General features: G+C 49.7%; 1 protein-coding gene across 1 annotated transcript; it reads right to left on the bottom strand.

Moving 5' to 3' along the window:
• Positions 1–986: 986 nt before the first annotated feature.
• LOC115310529 (catechol O-methyltransferase domain-containing protein 1-like) lies at positions 987–14475 on the bottom strand. The gene is made up of 6 exons (XM_040205188.3): positions 14410–14475; positions 4253–4358; positions 3938–4056; positions 3746–3800; positions 2851–2984; positions 987–1148 (listed from the first exon to the last, which is right to left on the bottom strand). The coding sequence occupies exons 2-6, from the start codon at positions 4329–4331 to the stop codon at positions 987–989; spliced, it is 549 nt and encodes a 182-aa protein (XP_040061122.3). The 5' UTR covers positions 4332–4358; positions 14410–14475.
• Between the last annotated feature and the right edge of the window lie 3330 nt (positions 14476–17805).

Genomic DNA, 17805 nt, shown 5'->3' with positions numbered 1-17805 from the left:
CAGCAATGGCGAACTCGCTTTATTAGGACAGTAGGATGGCGGGCACTTCTAAAAGGGATCTATTCAGTATTCGGTTTGGGACGTTCTTTCAGGCTTAATGCCACAGGTGCCATTCTGCTTCGTATTTGACGCAAAAAAGTGTCATATCAAAAAAAAAAAAAAAAAGTGCTCTCAATAAAGTCAACCAATTTTATCCACAGTAGCAACTCTGTTCTATAAAAAGACTAAATCTTGACCCACGTTTTTTTTTTTTTTTTGTTTTTTAGTCATTATAAGTTATGAATATAGTGCATTTGCCTAATCATTTTCATGGCGTATAACGACACTATAAAAAGATTCGCGTGGCACCAGGGACTTTTAGGAAACCGTTACCGTGTTCCGAGTACGGTTACGGCAACGCTCCGAAGTCCAGACGCGCGCTTAAAACCATACTTCAAAGGCTCCAGCAGTGCACAGTACGCTGAACACGGTAACGATTCGCTGAATGTCCCTACTGTCGCCGTTCTTAATCGGACTGACATTTGCTGGAACTCGCAATAATTCTTGCCTGTGCCCCGGGAGGTGCTCCAGTCTCTGACGTCCCGGAGAACTTCCGGTTTTGAGAAAAAAACATGCACAAAGCCCACTTTAACAGCGCTACTTACAATGTCGAAGAATCGTTTAACTACCTATCCTACAGGTGAACGTCAAAAGGTCGAAGAAGTGCTATAGTTCCGTTCAATTTTTTTCGAATACCCTTGTAAGCCAACTTGTATCAACCAAGACGTTAAACTGTACAGCCGAATGTTCTCGTTAAACCGACATTTTTGTTGTCCGTGCAGCATTTTGCTTTCTAGCACTGGACACATAAGCAACCTCGAAAGGCTCGATGTTGCTTGGGACGCAATGTTCGGTTCACGTTTGTAAACTGCAAGAGGGTCTATAAATAACACTCTAACCCGATTCTCATCGGCCCGAAAGTAAAGTACTTTATTGACACGAAAGTTCTATTTCTTAAGGGCCAGCGTCACACCATCGGCCATGGTGAGCATGCACAGGTGAATGCGATCATCTCGGTGCAGTTTTCGGTTGAGTGCTCGCAGCGCCAACGTCCCTTCCTCGAAGCGAGGTTCGCGGATGGTACCGTAGACGTTCCCCACCCAAAGAACCTTAAACGAAGAAAATAATGAATAATGCAACTCTTCGTGCGCAGTAGGACTCACGGACAGTTTAGCAGACGCAGATGGGGTCTTATTATGTTCGAGCTTCTATTGTAACCACACTGCTAATACATCATATATAAGACATTCTGTGGACTGTCTGAGGCGTGCTTCTTCCTTGTGCGACAGTCCTGCCACATTGGCCATAGAAGAACTGTCTGAAGACGGTCATCGGAGCACACATATGTGGCGTATCCGCTTATAATTCAGCCATTAAGTCTGCAACGAACACGATGTCGCCTGTATGACGTATACGAGCAGTGTAGATCCAGAACATTCTATTACCGCTCCGAAGACAATAATATTGAGGCATCAGCCAAAAAAGGAGAGACACAGTACACTCTAAAAAGAGGGTGCCACCTTACACCCTTTTGGTGCGATATAATGCACCCCAAAACTTAATTCAACGTACAGCACACTATAGTCGAACAGACGGCCCCAAATCTCGCGAGGCGGCTTGGTAACGGTGCGATATAACTAGTTAAATAGTTAAAGTGCGTATCAAAGACCACGGAAAGAAAACACTGAGGTTTTGCAGTAGGGCCGAGAAAACCCCGATGATTTTCTTGTAGTCAGTAACACGTACATTAACTATTTTAATAAGTTGTACCACAAGGCTATCAAGCCTCTCGTGAAAGTTAGTACCGTCAGATCGACGTCAGTGCGCTGTACGTCGAACTGAAGTTTTGGGGTGTATCATATGGGACAAGGGGTGTAAGAATACACCTTTTTTTCTGAGAGTGTAGAACACGTTGCAAAAGCGTCTGTAGCTTCGTAATTCGGTTCTTGACATTCTTATCTGTTAATTCTGGGGCTGGGCGTCGATTAAAAAATTTAACCCGAATAATCGACACCCTTGATCGATTATTTAATCGATTAATCGGTTTCGCGTTCATTCCCATATGCACAATAGCCTATGTAGTCACACTGTCGTCTTGTGCCGAATACTCAAAAAAAGTAAGTAGTAGAAGATACTAGAAACCTGTTTGAAAATGTTATTAGAGTTGTATGTAAGTTACTTTTAAAGCGAACTATCTTGAGTAGAGTGCAAATACTTCGAAAAAGTAATTGAATTACATTCAAAATCACATTCTGCTTTGATCTTTATGACTTGCAAGAAGAGACTCAGCTCTGCAATCGAAGTTTACTTTGAAATAATTTGGTACATTCAACATAATAAGTACCAAAATATTTCAGGAACAAGGGGACTCGCGTATTGTAGGCATGGAAACTGGCGGGCTTTAGTTTGGCGGCGTGGCTCGGCTCATGACGCCTTCCTCAATAAGTTCGTAACATGTCTTGACGCGATTCGGGGCACTTGACAGGTAGTCCGGCATTGCATATTTCTAGCAGTCGAACTAGAAGTTGACCAGCGAGCCAGACTTGATGACGAGTAGGGGACTAAACGACAAACATTCACGTCCAGGAGAAACATCGGCTCGAGGACAGCAGCCTCTGTCACTGATCAACAACCATGAGGCAGCATTTTGTCTCTATTGCTAAGGTCGAGGAGGAGCGCTTGTACCTTTAAAGTCTCCAAAAAAGTTAGCAAGGTCAAGAGGGAAACACAAGTAACACGAGAGAGTGTCGAAGAAAGCGCTTCCCATATCCTTTCCCTTCCTCATCCGCATAGTAAATAAATCGAACTCACATTGTCAATAGCAATGATGCCGTTCCTTCGGACCAGCTGCAGACTCTTCTCGTAGTAAACGTCGATATCACCCTTGTCCGCGTCGATAAAAACAAAGTCGAATGTTCCCGCTTGACCTTCCGCTAGTAGGGCGTCTGAAATAGAAGTTTTGGGAAGGAGTTAAAGGGGGGGGGGGGGGGGGGGGGCGCTCGCCGCGACCTTTTGGTGGCAGGTAAAGAATTCAGCGACGTAAAAACTTGAAGGCAATCGCCAGCACCTGTGTTTATGACGTAACGGTTGTAAGGTGGAAATTGTCTTGACATGGAAGACGGTCTCGAGAGCGGCAACGAGTTCCCAAGAGTCTTCATCGAGGCTGACAGACGCGCTTGCATACGGATGCTAACCTTCGTGCACAAATACGCACTGTCTCCCGTGCCATCCAGGGTGACGTCCTCTCGTAAACACCTTATTACGAACGCAGATTAGGTTTCATCAGCAGAGTTCCATGAGAAAACCGTCACGAAGGAGCGTCATGAACAACCGTCATGAAGGACAGTGACATTACGTGGTATCTTGAAGTCACGTGACGCCACGCCTTCGCGTGACACGCTGAGCTCATACGCCATGATGTGCCATCATGACGTCACGTCACACCGTGAAGTCACACAGTCACGTGACGTCACGACGCCATGGGACATCATGACAAGGCTTCCCACTTTATTAGCGCGTTGCAACAGGCAATGACATCACTTTTAATATGTTAAATCAAGAAAAAATGTCAACATTATACGTAAAAATACTCTGAATTGACAACAATATAAACGGCGCCTGCTTTTCTTTTTCTTTTTTTTTTACGTTAGAATTTCGATGGCATTTGCAGTTGGCCCGGGGAAATGGAAGGGGTGTTCTTGCTTACTCAACGTCTCTTTGGCTGGCCCGATCCTAGTCTCAATCTTTTGATCCACGCCCGCCTGGAGAAAAACAATAAAACGTCAGAGGATGGTGGGACTTTCATTCTTTCTCTGCTATATTTTAAAATTGGCGCGTGCTTTATTTTTCAAAAAGAAATACGGGTTGAGACGAATGTGAGTTAAGGGGTGTTACTTGCCTGCTTCCAGAAAGGCCGACCGAGATCCACGTGGCACTCGTGAAGTTCCAGTGTAACCACCTTGCCGTCAGGGGGCAGCGCCAACGCAGCAGCCAGTGCGCTGCACCCAGTGTAAGTACCTGCAAGACCACAATTTGTCGAAACTTCCATAAAGTTTAGCTTTGATATAAATAAATGAAGCGAAAAAAAAAAGAATCTCAAGAATTCGTACAAAAAAAAATTACCTCAGTGTTTAGAGCATAAACTTTGCTGTCTCCGAAGCCTCAATTTCTGCACACCGCAGTACTAAGGCTGACACAGTTAAAATATTCTTACCGATTTCGAGATATTTCTTCGCATTTATTGCCCTAAGTAGAAGCTGAAAAAGCTGGAGCTCGCAACAGTCTCCCATCATGGAACCCCCGGGCAGATTGTTGGTCAACTGCAAAACACAACACCCGAATATACACGCATTAGTATTACTCCCGAAGTACATAATTAAAAAAAAAAAAATTGGGGCCAAGAAAGCTGCACAGATGTTCACTTTTAACGAGATAGCGTTAAGGAGCTCGTGTCTAAGAAAATCCGGCGTCGGTGGCGTGGGCGAAAATTCTGATTGGTCGTTAGCAGCGACAATTGCTGGATCGCGCTTCCCCGCTCCGCGAGTGCAGCCACCGGACGGCCATCTTGGGGCACGTAAAATCGACCTTCTGGAGCGTTGCGGAGGCTGGACGGCAGCGTGCTCAATACACGTTTTCTGCTCGTTCGTCATCATTCACCGGAGTCTTTTTTTAAAACCTTGTGTACCCGGTGAGAATTGCGTCTGAGAACTAGTGATTTTTTTTACAAAAGCGCAGCACTGCAAGAAAAAGGCACAACTCGTCGAACTAAGTCTCGACGGTCACGCCGCGTGGTCAAAGCTTCCTTGGCACGCCGAAGTGCTGCGTTTCTGTGCCTTCGCACGCTTGGATACTTATCGATAATCGACGCCGTGGCAAAGTTCTAAAGGTGAGTCGCGCATAGATGTCTTCTGGATCGGCCAGCTGTTCCGGCGAGTTGCTATCAATAAAGAAAATCAGTGGTTACTATCGTGCAAGATTAACCATGGCTATGTTCCAAATCTTCTCGAATGGATCACATGATATCTCAAATAGAGTAACGCTGCGGAGGAAGGTAGGTTTTCGAACGCAAAAGTCTAAAACGGCGACATCATTTTTTTTTAATGCGGCATATGGTTGCGGGTAATCTGTCGCCGTCGCAGTACCCCCCCCCCCCCCCCCCCCCCTACACCCCTTCCGTCGACACTGAATCCACAGCGTTCCTGGGCCGCGAGTGCAGCAAGTTACAAATACAGTCTTCAGAGTAAAGTAAAAGCAAAACACTGCTCCAGAGGCACATACGTCGTCCCGTACGTTGCACTGGTGAAACTAATCCACAAGGCGTCGATTCTTGTTCGGTTCCAAACGTGCCAAGGCAAAGACGCAGCACTGCGGCGTGGCAGCTTTGGTCACGTCGCGAGGCAGGCGAGGCTTGCATTTGACGAGTTGCGCCTTTTTTCTGCGGTGATCCGTTTTCGTAAAATATTCTCACGTATTCTCAAAGGCAATTTTCACCGTTTACACGGAGTTTTAACAAATGTTTTCGGCGAATGACGACGAACGAGCAGAAAACCTGTCTTCAGCACGCTGCCGCCCAGCCTTCGCAACGCTCCAAAAGGTCGATTTTCCGTGTCCCAAGATGTCCGTCCGGTGGCCGCACTTGCGCTGCAGCGACCAAGGGGGGACAGAGCCGTATATGTAGAGAGTTTGGTCAATGGGAGGCGCGGGCAGAGCTAGGGCGTGAAGCAGATTCGGAAAGAGGGCTTGGCATGCTCTCTTGACCAACCAGAAGCCGAAAAGAATCCACTAGCGGTGGTAGCGAGAAACAGTTCTGATCAAAGGTCTATTATGTTCGTATATGGTTTTAATAAGCGCGTAAGAGTGAAGTGGAGTAACTCTTCGTGGTTGAAAATAGGGTGCACGTGTTGTTTTGATCATGATCATGCAGGAAGATGTAAGAATCGAATGCGCCGCTCAACTCTGTTTTGCGCGGACAGAGTTTGACCGCTCAGACGGCAGATTCCCGGCCCTCGGCGCTTGGCGTACGGATTATGTCGATCGTCCCGCTAGTCGCACTTTTCCACCATCATTTCGGATGAGCGTGATTGAAACATCACGTGTACCGTATTTTCAGCCATCGAGAGGTACTCCAATGCAGTTATCAGGTTTATTTCTCGCGACCACCGCCAGGGTATTATTTCCGGCTTCTGGTTGGTCACATTCGAATTTCTGAAGACGCCTTGGAACACACCCAGCCCGCTTTCGGCCAATGGCGCCTCCTCATTTGTCTCCTATACTTCCCAACGAATGGCCAAACTCCCTACTTATACGGCTCTGAGGGGGGATGCGCGATCCATATTGTCATAGAGATCAGTGGTCGATAGAGTCATGACGCCACGCCACATAACCTCGCGCGGGAATTTCGAACACCCCACATTGCTAACGTGAATAACGTCACCCGTGGAATGAAAGTGATTAAAAAACATTACATGTAATCCGAATTAAAGGTGGCCGGATGTCTCAAATGAATTCACTTTATAAGGTAACTAATTTGCCATAAAGATAAATCTGAAAAAATTTAGGCGGAATTCTTAAAGCCAGACACGCTACTCACTAGGCTTTCTTTTGTTTTTTAAGCTTGTGGGAGACGAGGGTGAAAGGACGACGAGGCGGACGGCACGTGACAGGCGGTCGGCCAAGAAGACACGAGGTAGCGCGAGACAGAGCGTGCTCCGCGAGGATGGGAGCCGGGCAGGAACGATGGAGCTGGTCTGGCTGGTCTGGCCCATGGCGATCACCGGAGTGGTCCACGAGTGAGGTTCTGACCAGGACCAGAGGGAGCGGCGAGCCCTGGCCATACCGGCCTGGGCCATGATGATCTCGGAGTGGTTCCACAGCAAGACTCGGGCTGTGATAGCCCGGGACACCTAGCCTACACACCGCTGGCGTGGGAAGGACGATCCGAAGGCCTGGACACAGACTCCGACTATATGAGCTCTGAAAGACGAGGGACAACCAGGGGCGGCGGCCCCGTGGTGCCGGCTCTTGAGGACGGGCAACCGGGAAGTACAGTGAACTCATTCGCTGTCTTCTCGGTGTGTTGTGTCACTCCCTGGGAGACGAGCGAAGCGTATACCGATTATTATAGAGCAAGATTACTATAAAGAATACCACAAATTGCGCCCAACGTGGGGCCCGGTCGGCATGCCTCTGCTTCTTGTCCCCAGGGAGTCCCACGGATTCATTGAGCGGGTTGTTCATTAACGCTAACGATGCCCGTTGAGACAAGGTATGTTGGAATTTTGGCGACTTGCTTCACAGCAGAGCTCAGCAGGAGTCTGCTTGAGTCGAGTACCGAAAGGACTCGAAAGACGAGGTTGCGGACGTGCTTTCTCGAGCACCCCGGAATAGCGGTTGGGAGGTGTTGCAACCGGGTGGTTTGCGAGGAGTGCGGGTAAGATGTAAGTAAGTCGTCTTCGGAGGCAGAGGAGAGGCACCTCATGTTCGGTGGAAGGCAGGATAACGACTGCCAGGAGGGGAAACAGCCAGGACTCGTTGCGGATTTAGGATTTGGGCTTGGGGTGATAAGGTAAGCAGGTAGGCGCTTTTTGAGACCCGGTGTGCAGATGGGTTTTTGTCAGTGGGTGTCGGAAAGATTGCGGAACTAGCAATTGACACCAGGAACACTGGCGGATGAGATTGTCGGTGGGTGTCGGAAAAATTACGGGAACAGCAGTTGACACCGGGAACGCTGGCGGACGAGTTTGTTAGTGGGTGTCGGAAAAATTGCGGAGATAGCAGTTGACACCGGGAACGCTGGCAGGTGTATTTATGAACACTACGATTTGTATCTGCTGGGCCAAGACGGCTTTTTGCTTCGCGTCATTCCAACAATCGACGAAGGGCAGAGGAACGACTCTTCTTCAGGGAGGTCGTTCCTAGAAATCTGCGGAGGCGGCTTTTAGGATGCTTTTGCGACTTCACTCTGGCCAGTTGTGGCAGTGACAGCAAGACTTTTAATAAGTTATGTCGCGTCATGACCTGGTCGAGGATGAGGCAGTAGACATTTAGGTGGGCTTGTAGCTGTCCAGCTTGCCTTGAGGCGCGAATGGTTTTAGCGGGCTTTTCTGCTGAGCTGCCGCCCCCTCCGAAGACCGATCAGTCCCTAGAGCCCGTATGCACGTGGACGGAACGGGACGTTGACGCTTACATCGATTCGCACACGGTATACGCTGCCGTTGCGGAACGCGGATATCGTATATGGCCATCCCGACGCGGGCTTTGGATCCCTTCACTTGCGTAACAGATGGACTAAGTTTACATCATCGTTACCTGTCCTGAAGGAAATTCACGCTTTGAGCAACGCAGCTAGTGGTTTTGCCGCATCGCTTGCTCCGAGGTGAGAAGGGCACCCGAGGTAAAGACTCGAGCGCTGCATCTTACTTCTAGGCTTACTCGGCGAGATACAAACGAGGAGTCTGGCCGGTTCACATCGCTGACTTGAAGGGATTCTACCGTCGCGATGGGCAAAGTGACTAACATGAGGTTGCAGAAGGATACAGGAAATCCCCTGTTCCTGGCGACCCAGGAGCGAGCTCCGGAATGCGGACTCGCTGAGTTAGCCGCACGGTACACGAACCCGTCGGCAAGCAATTTTGCAATGGAGGCTATGGCCACTGCAACAATCTGCGGCAGAGTATTTGTTTGTTGTGTGTTGTTTTAACACTTTGTTCTGCGCAGAAGGCTGCCATAGACGGCGTCAAACAGGAAGTCCACCGGGAGGAAACACGAAGCCATCCGTTTTCCCAAGTGCTCAGGGTGGCTGACACTTGTTTGGCATGACGAACGGTTAAAGCGAGTAGTTCTACGCCCGCGGAGACCTCCAAGTGGAACGGGGAGGTCCGTCTACGTCGGAGCGACCAGCTTACAGCAGGCCTCCTGCTGCATCGTGGTGAGCGGGACAGCGAGCGACAGACAGGTCGACATTGTCTGCCGGCTTTGCTAGAAGACCAAGCGGAGGCCGGCACTAACACCGACGACGAGTGCCCCACAACCGCCTAGGCCGCTTTCGGACGCTGCAACGTGGCCACTCCGGCAACACCAACAGCAGCCGTCTCTCCGACACCTCACACGGCCCCGACCAGAGCGTTCACCTGTCTCCTCTGTCCATCGACGTGGAAGAACTCGCAGAGGGCACGTGACAGGCGGGCGGCCGAGAAGACACGAGTTGGCACGAGACAGGGCGTGCGGCGCGAGCATGGGAGCCGGGCAGGAACGATGGAGCCGGTATGGCTGGTCTAACCCATGGCGATCACCGGAGCGGTCCACGAGCGAGGTTCTGACCAGGGCCGGAGGGAACAGCGAGCCCTGACCATACCGGCCTGGGCCATGACGATTTCGGAGGGGTTCCGCAGCGAGACTCGGGCTGTGATAGCCAGGGACAGCTAGCCTACACACCGCTGGCGTGGGAAGGACGATCCGCAGGCTTTGAGCTCTGAACGACGGGCGACAACCAGAGTCGACGGCCCTGGGGTGCCGGCTCTCGAGGACGGGCGACCAGGAAGTACAGTAAGCCCATTCGCTGTCTTCTCGGTGCGCTGTGTTTGTGTCACTACCTGGGAGACGAGCGAAGCGTATACCGATCGGGGGGTGATTATTATAGAGCGAGATTACCATAAAGAATATACCACAACCCTTTACTAAAGAAGTTTGTTTTTGGTACATACTAGCCACATGACCAGGTCAGTGGTTGCATACGCTACTTAGGCGTGCGCACAACTAAAAGAAACCACGCAATGTTTCGAACATACAAAGAGAAAAACATCAGAACAGTTGACCCACCCTCATTCTAACCTCTCGCGTGCCAGGCTTTCTATTGCGGGCCACGACGCTTTTTTTTTAATTGCTGCTTTATCTTGAGCCAGGCGTGGTTGACATCATCTGGTGCTGTGCTAACTGCGCTGTGTCCACTCTTCTCTCTCCCGAAACAGCTGCCACGCGGGTTTCCGCATATGAGCCGCCTCATATGCGGGAAATGTGTCCGGCACAACCACAGCGGGGGGAGAGCCATTGCAACCAACGACTCCAACTCCACTGTCCGTTCCTCAGGAATGTACAAAAACTTCAGATTCCCAGCGCTTGGCTAAAAGTTACATTAAAAAATATAGCGAAAATCCGCTCAGAAAGAAAAGGTGCCTTTAAAATCCAGAAATACATGAGGGAGCGTCTCCCGCGCTCACCGTGTAAACTGCAGTTGGTTTCGACTGGACGATAGAAGCCCTTTTTTTCTAACCAAGTTTTTACTGACAGGGTTTCTGTGTGAAAAACTGATAAAGAAGTTTGTGGTTTTGGAGGAGACAGGGAGGCTGCGCAATCGCCTAAGGACATGTTTACCGGCAGATGATTCAAAACCATTTCTGTGCAAAGGGGCTGGAAACATGCTGCTAACTGTGTCCCAAAAGAGTTGTTTTTGTTTGTTTTTTTTTTTCCTTTTTCACCCGCCTCGTTTATGTCTCCCTGGTCCTTGCAGTGCTTCAACTCGTCCTTTTGAACTGTCATTCTCGTTCTGGAGGCGCAGCTCTGGACGCTGTCGTCCTCTCCGTGACCAAAGGTACGACATACTTCGCACCACGGCGTTCGGCATTGTTTCCGCAAATGCCTATACTTAGGGCATCGGAGAAACAATTGTGGCCGACCGGAAATCGACACTAACGCAGAGCCTCCCATGACGGGGACTTGATGACGGATGGAGTCCAGCGTGTTACCTTCCCTCAGTTCGATCGTAAACGTTCTGATCGTTGTCTGTATTTCCTCAAAGCCAGGTCGGCGCCATTTGTCCCTCGTGAATTTCTTCACTCTGCCGTATCTGGCAAACGCTTGCGCGACTGCTTCATCCGGAACGTTCGTAGGCAGCCAGCGTACCTTGAAGTTCTCCTCACTGGTGTTGCGATCAGACGACGCATTTTTTCCCCTTGACTACGAGATCCCGCACTTTCTTCATTTTTTCCTTCGCCAAAACTTGTCGTGTAGCGTAAGAATCCATACGTTATTATACCGATAAGCACCAAATCCGGCAACGTCCTTAGGGTTGATGGCAGACTCCAGTGCGTCGCCGAAGTCGTCGATTATGTGGGGTCTCCCTGACGGTTCACACTGCAAAATACCAGCATCAAAATAAGACCGACCTGTCGGCGGCATGGACAGAAGCATCCTGTATTTCTCTTGGGCGTTGTTTCCTGATTGAGCAGTTGATTCCCGGCTACTGCTAGCCGTAGTTTTCGCCCCTCCGGAGCTCATGATCCTGCGTACCCTCGTGACGAGTGCCGAAAGCCGAATCCACGCTACTGACACTACTCTGTTTCACCTTATGATGTACCGCAGGAAAAGCTACAAGCGCGAGCTCCTTGCTCTAGGGCACATCCCGGCGGCGCAAGCTCTCGTGCGTTAAGAGCAGCTCCCAACGCTATGAGCTCGCGCTTCTAGCCTTCTCTGCGGTACAATTAATATAAGGTGAAACGGAGTATAAGCCACGCAATTGGCACGCTTGCACGGCGAATGAGGAGGCGGTGCCAACGGGGCCCGATAACACTATCGCGTTCTACTCTTAAAGACGAAGCTGAAGCGTCCTCCAAGTTTTAGGAGTGCTTATGTAGACGATAATAATAAACTGCAGATTTTCTCCTCTTTTTACCTCCCAACTTTATTGTCTAACCGCCGAATTCAGAAACCTCACTCAAACTACACTCAAACTGAAGGGCCCCTCCACTTCCTCGAGGAAGGCGCGAGGGCCGGCGCTGGCCAATCGCGAGGACGGATCCACCGTCGCGATTATGCTATGCCTTCCTGTGAGATATGTGAGCGCCAGACGTGAATGTCTCTTTCTCTCGCCCATAGCACCTGGGAGGCAACGTTATGGAGCAAGCTCAGTTTCGCAGCTCCCTATTCTCGCCTGCTTAGGCGAGTGGCCCAGGTGGCGATCACGAGAATTAGCGACGCTGCAGTCGGATCTTACTTCCCTGTCTCGCGCGTCTTCTGCTATACTTCGTTTCACATTATGTGCGAGCGAAGGCAAAGCTGGAAGCGCGAGCACGAAAGCTCCATGCGTTCAGGCTTTGCTCGAGCACGCGAGCTGGAGAGAAACGCAAAAGGCGCTGGTCTCGCGCTTCTAGCTTTGGCTTCGCTCCCAGATAAAGGGAAACGAAGTATACCACCGCGTTGAGAGCAGGGCTCATTCACACTGGAAGCGGATCCGCGTTCGCAAAGCGGTTGCGAACGCGGTTGTATAAGGATTCAGTACAATTGCACGCGCACACGATGGCATCAAATGCGCGTGCAATTGCACTGGATCTTTATACAACCGCTTTCGCAACCGCTTCGCGAACGCGGATCCGCTTCCAGTGTGAATGGGGGGTTAGAGCGAAGGTACGATCCACTAAACCTTTCTAATATTACGTCCGGATTACGGCAACGCCCCGACAAGGCTGTCCCTCGATGCCGCGGGAAAACAGAAATATGATGGCGATGCCGCATCGTTTCTGGCTTGAGCGGCGTCGGCGTCGCCGTCGCCGTCGGCGTAACCGCGCGGTGCATCATGGGAAATGTCCCATAATGCACCGCGCGAGCCCCCCACCGGGGTCACGTGACCTCGGGGAGGGGGAGCACGAGACCCCCCCGAGGTCACGTGACTCCCCTGTGGTCACGTGATCCCCTCCTCGAGATCACGTGACCCCCCGAGGTCACGTGACCCCCGAGGTCACGTGACCCCCGATGACGTCATCGTCACTGATGACGTCACCGGCATCCACATCGTCATCGTCATCATCACTGATGACGTCACCGGCATCCGCATCGTCATCGTCATCATCATCACTGATGACGTTACCGACATCCGCATCGTCATCGTCATCATCACTGATGACGTCATCAGCGACGTCACTGATGACGTCACTAACATTCGCATCGTCATCGTCATCATCACTGGTGAAGTCATCAGTGACGTCATCGGTACCCGCATCGTCATCGTCACTGATGACGTCATCAGTGACGTCAGTGATGACATCATCGGCATTGGGGGTCACGTGACCCCCCCCCCCCTGGTTAGTTTAACCCCCCCCCCCCCCAGTGCCCTTCCCTCCTCCTCCTCAAGAGCTGCGCTCTAATTCGGCGTTACAAAAAGTTGTAAGCGGCTTTCACTTTTTTATTTTCCTTTTTCAATTTCCTTTTCTTCCATTTTTTTTTTTTTTTTTTACAAAAAAAGATGATGATGAAGTGTAATACACCACAGAGATCTGAGTCAGCGCAGTGTGAAAATTCTTTCTTTGAGTGTTTGAAATTTATTTTTGTGCGCGTCTGTTTCCTAGCGTTGTGAAGTGTTAGTATGAATCACCGGTTCGCCCAATGCTATTCAAACTTGGCGGGCTAGACAATCCGGAAGTAAGACTCGACTGCAGCGCTGCTAGTTCTCGTGACCGCCACTGAGCCCACGTCGCAGGCGGAGCTGTAAAACTGAGCTTGCTCCAGCAACGTTGCTGGGAGGCACCTCGGTCAGCTTCTAGTCAGCGCCCATCGTGGACAGAGAGGTCAGAAAATGCCACCGAACGACTGGACACGAGTGTTGGGTCACGCTTCGGCAGGGAACTGTTGACCACGGACATTCGAGCTCGCGTCCAGTGGTCACGGCCATGGGCCTTCTCAAAGATGCGAGAATTGGACATAAAATGACGCCTCCTGTCGGATCAGAGCTAGAAAATCGCATTTCTTTTTCCTTTCGTCAGCACCTCATCCGCAAAGGGGTTCTTCATTACTCATTGATCTAGTAGTTTTTTTGTCCCTGCTTTATTTTTCCGATTTGTCTCAAAACGTTTCGGCTCGCCCAGTGGATACGCTTTCATTTGCATTTCAAAGAAACCGTATTTTGTTGTTTATTAATGCCTAAGCATTAGCAGCCATATGTCAGGGAAAAGCTGACGGCGTTCGTTTGCGGACACCGTCAGAGTATACAAGCGCGAGCTTGCCCGCGCTCATGGATTTGAGACATGCATTTTTAGCGCGAGTGCTCGATCTGCGGATGAATTAAATTAATAAAAAAAAATATATTTAAAGAAAGATCCATCGTGTATCCTTTAGCATACCATTTGGGAAACGCCACACGTGTTCCCTTTTGGTAAACGCTAACACTGATTCCGTTACGAAGCCAAAGAGAGGCAGCAGAAAATTGAGGAAGCAAAAAAGAAAACCAAAACAGAAAGGCGAAGGGGTCAGCATCAGCGTTTCCCGTAGGGATACGTGAGTAGCGTTTCCCAAAGGTCATGCTAAGGATGCATCAATGGATCGTCCTTTCATGTCCTGGATATATCAGTAACAAAGAAACCGAAAGAGAGCAGAAATCAGTCTTACGTAGATCAGCTCCAGCTGCGCAGGATGAAGGCGAAGGCTGTTAGCTGCGGCATACTGCACAGCGTTCTCGTCGGTGTGACCAGCTTTCCGTGGAATGTTGGAGAGATTCTAGACCAGTATAAACAGATTATAAACATCGTCAGTTACACTGTAGCCCCCTGGATCGCGTCTCCGACTGGTGTGTATAACATGTCCATTTTCGCCCGATGACGCGACAGAAGTGCCATGCGCCAGAGCCGTATCTTGGGAGAGTTTGGTCATACATTAGTTTGAATCACGGTGTAAGATAATACTCTTCAGGTGAGGACAGCGCGCTCCTCGCGACGTGCCCGATAAAGTTCGCTCTTCACTCTCTCTCACTATGGTTTGAGGCGGCGCCGGCAGGTGACTCGTCGACCCGTGGGCACGTACAAGACGGCTCGTGCCGCCTCATGTACCACACGCGCTGAGCTCCAACGAGGTTGTCGCACGTGCAGAAAGACCACGGTGTACTGGGGTGTCATGGCAACGAGATAATTTGTTTCGCTCGCACACAGTTTCGCCGCTTGGCCGCCGGCGACACTGTCAGCCGCGGGCACGCAGAGCCGTTTATTGAGAGAGTTGGCCATACATTGGTTTGAATAGGTGAGCATCTCGGGGCCAACCACAGGCCGCGAGACAGCCCCTAGCGGTGGTGGCGTGCTCTAAATTTGTGACACGACTAATTTAAGCCGTTTTAGCGTCGCTAGAGTGAAAAGCTTTAGTTCTCGGTGACTGAAAACTTTGCGAATCTGGGGTTTTCGACACTCCAATATTCAGGTGTAGAATAAACGAACGTGCGCTCCAAACCAAGGCCGACTTGCTAGAAACAGCGTCTCAGCTGATACGGGGAAAGAAAGCACTGCCAAAAACCAGCGCACGAGCCAAGCGGGACTCCGCGTCTCAAGACGCTCGCGCGCCCCACCCTTTGCACTTGTTTTTTTCAGCCAGTATCAGCTTAGAGGCGCTGTTCTAGCAAGCCGGCCCAGAGCAAACTGTCACCGATACTCCATCTGCACAAACATCAGCAATGCAGACAAAGGCATGGGCACGAGCGCTTGGCTTTGGAAAATGCCTCCTATGCACGAGTTCTCGTACAAACAAAAACATTTCTCTAAGCTAGGCTCACCCGCCTGTGCCTGTGTCTTTACTGCAGACATTTGTGAGATGGAGTAGAGAGGCCGAGATTGAACGCTTCTATTTCACGCTTTAAATGTCGTTTGCAATATTGTGACGTCGCGGTCTCCTGATTGGTCGACGCTGTGTCGTACCTTTAGTTTACGCTCTAACCGCGGGGGGAGTTTTCGGCGCTGGCGGCGGCCTTTGCTCCGCCCATTGTCCAAACCCTCCCAATATACGACTCTGCGGGTACGCAGAACCGTTTATTTTGGCCATACATTGGTTTGAATAGGCGAGCATCTCGGGGCCAGAGCCATATATTGGGGGAGAGTTTGGCCCAGTGTGTGATCTCGCCGCTTTTCTAGCACCGCCCATCACGTGATGACAATGTACATTCTGATTCGACACGTCGTCGCCTAGCAACATGTATGCAAGTGTCACTTCCGGTAACATCCGGGACGCTCCATGCGCGCCAAAACAAACCGCTATTTTCATTCCACCCAGCCCATACGTACCGCGCTGCAGCCGCGTTCAAGTTTTTCGGCGACGGCGGCGTTTTGCTTGGTCTTTTTGCCGTGAACGGAAATGCAATGGTCGGCTGCTGTGCTGTCGGGTGCAGCAACAGCACTAAAAAAGGGTTCCGACTTTTCAAACTGCCAAGAGACAAAGCACGGCGGAAAATATGGCTGGCAAAAATGAAGAGGGACAAGTGGAAACCCTCTGAACGAATGGCACTGTGTGAGGTAAGTCGATTTTGTTATATTAAATATGCTCCCTATACTGACGGCGCGGTGTTCGCCAGAACAGTGGTATTTGAACTCGACTTAATTTGTAACTTGTTCCCGAGGTGCTAATAGCATATAAACAAATCGGTGCTCCTTCGCGTACGTCTCACTCGTGCAAGTTAGTGTTATAGTGTCAAAAGTTGTCGAGCGAATTAAAGTCACGCTGCTCTTGATCGCCAGCAAACTGCTGGGGATGGAGAATTAGCTCTAGCAATGTCGCCTTTTGTACGTCGACACGACATTTGTGGAAAGCCCATTCGAGAGAACCAGGTTACATACACCCTTGATCGATTAAAACCAAGTCACTGGATTGTCGACACTAGTAGATCGCAGTACAATACAGTACAGTACAGTACAAGAATCGCAGTACAATACCCCCATTCTAGTCAAGAATCACGCGAGGGTCTAAACCGAATGTCGGCAGCTTCGTCACTCGCAGCTGGCTTTGTTTTTCTTGTTTCCCCTTTGCCGCGCGCTCCTGTGACCTTGTGTCAATTGATGAAGGGTGGTCAAATACATATCCTGTTTGTCCAGTTTACGTCGAAGTGCCAACTGCTAAGGCATTCAGGGGTGCTTCTGATCAGTGAACACAACCGAGCATGCCTAGATTAACTACGAGTTTTAATTTAATGTGAGACTTTTAATAGGATCAGGCGGCTTCATCCAAAGTGTAAGAATGAGTGTGGCAAAAATCATTTTGATCAATGTCTGCCTTTGCAGTTGAGCAAAACTAGCTTGATAAACCTCAATGAATTCGGGAGACTCGCACCTTTGTGATGATATATATTTGCAATCAAACTTGACTTCTGGTTTCAGGTGCATTTCGAATCATCCCAATTTGCAATGAATAAAAAGGATGGGTGGAGAAAACTTAAATCTACAGCCGTCCCGTCCTTATTTGCACACAATGCGCTCAGGAGACCTCTAAAGAAGAGGAAGCCACCAAAGGAACGAGGTGCTACAAATGACAAAGTATGGTTATCCTTTCTTGTTACTGCTCATTACAAGTTATCAACCTGTTTCACGCAGCGATCTTTGCAAATGATTGCCTGCAACATTTCTTTTTTCGTTGCTGATTTCCAATTGCAAGAGTGGGGATAACGTAATGGGCACAAAAGGACATAACCTCAAAATTATTTCTTACTAAATTTTTGCCCACAGGCTTCACTAGCACTGAACTGCCTATGAATAATGACTCCGAGTTGGTTACACAGGCATCCACGGTACTTGAGAAATGAAAACTAAATTAGTTTTATGGAGCGAAACTGCAGTGTTATTAGACTACACTTTCAATCTCTGAAAATTTTCTGTAGCAAACCTCGCCCAGACCATCAAGCGATTTTGATGCAGCTCGGACCTTGCTGTCTTTGACAATGCAGCTGACTCTGTGGTGAGATCATGAAACCTTATTCTTGCTTATTGAAGCTGACCAACTTTCCTCTTACAACTTTGCCGTACTGATGCCAATTCCTCG

Source organism: Ixodes scapularis, unplaced genomic scaffold, assembly GCF_016920785.2.
Source record: "Ixodes scapularis isolate PalLabHiFi unplaced genomic scaffold, ASM1692078v2 PGA_scaffold8__174_contigs__length_109621045, whole genome shotgun sequence".
NCBI classification, from domain to species: Eukaryota; Metazoa; Arthropoda; class Arachnida; order Ixodida; family Ixodidae; genus Ixodes; species Ixodes scapularis.
The sequence above is the reverse complement of the archived record's forward strand: the minus strand, read 5'-3'. Positions and strand labels throughout refer to the sequence as shown.

Excerpts from the sequence above, each read along its gene's own strand:
- LOC115310529 (XM_040205188.3), bottom strand. The coding sequence starts at position 4,331 with ATGATGGGAGACTGTTGCGAGCTCCAGCTTTTTCAGCTTCTACTTAGG. Across the intron at positions 2,985-3,745 it reads GCCAGCCAAAGAGACGTTGA|ACGCCCTACTAGCGGAAGGT; the intron begins GTAAGCAAGAAC and ends CTTCTATTTCAG. Across the intron at positions 1,149-2,850 it reads GCATCATTGCTATTGACAAT|GTTCTTTGGGTGGGGAACGT; the intron begins GTGAGTTCGATT and ends TCTTCGTTTAAG.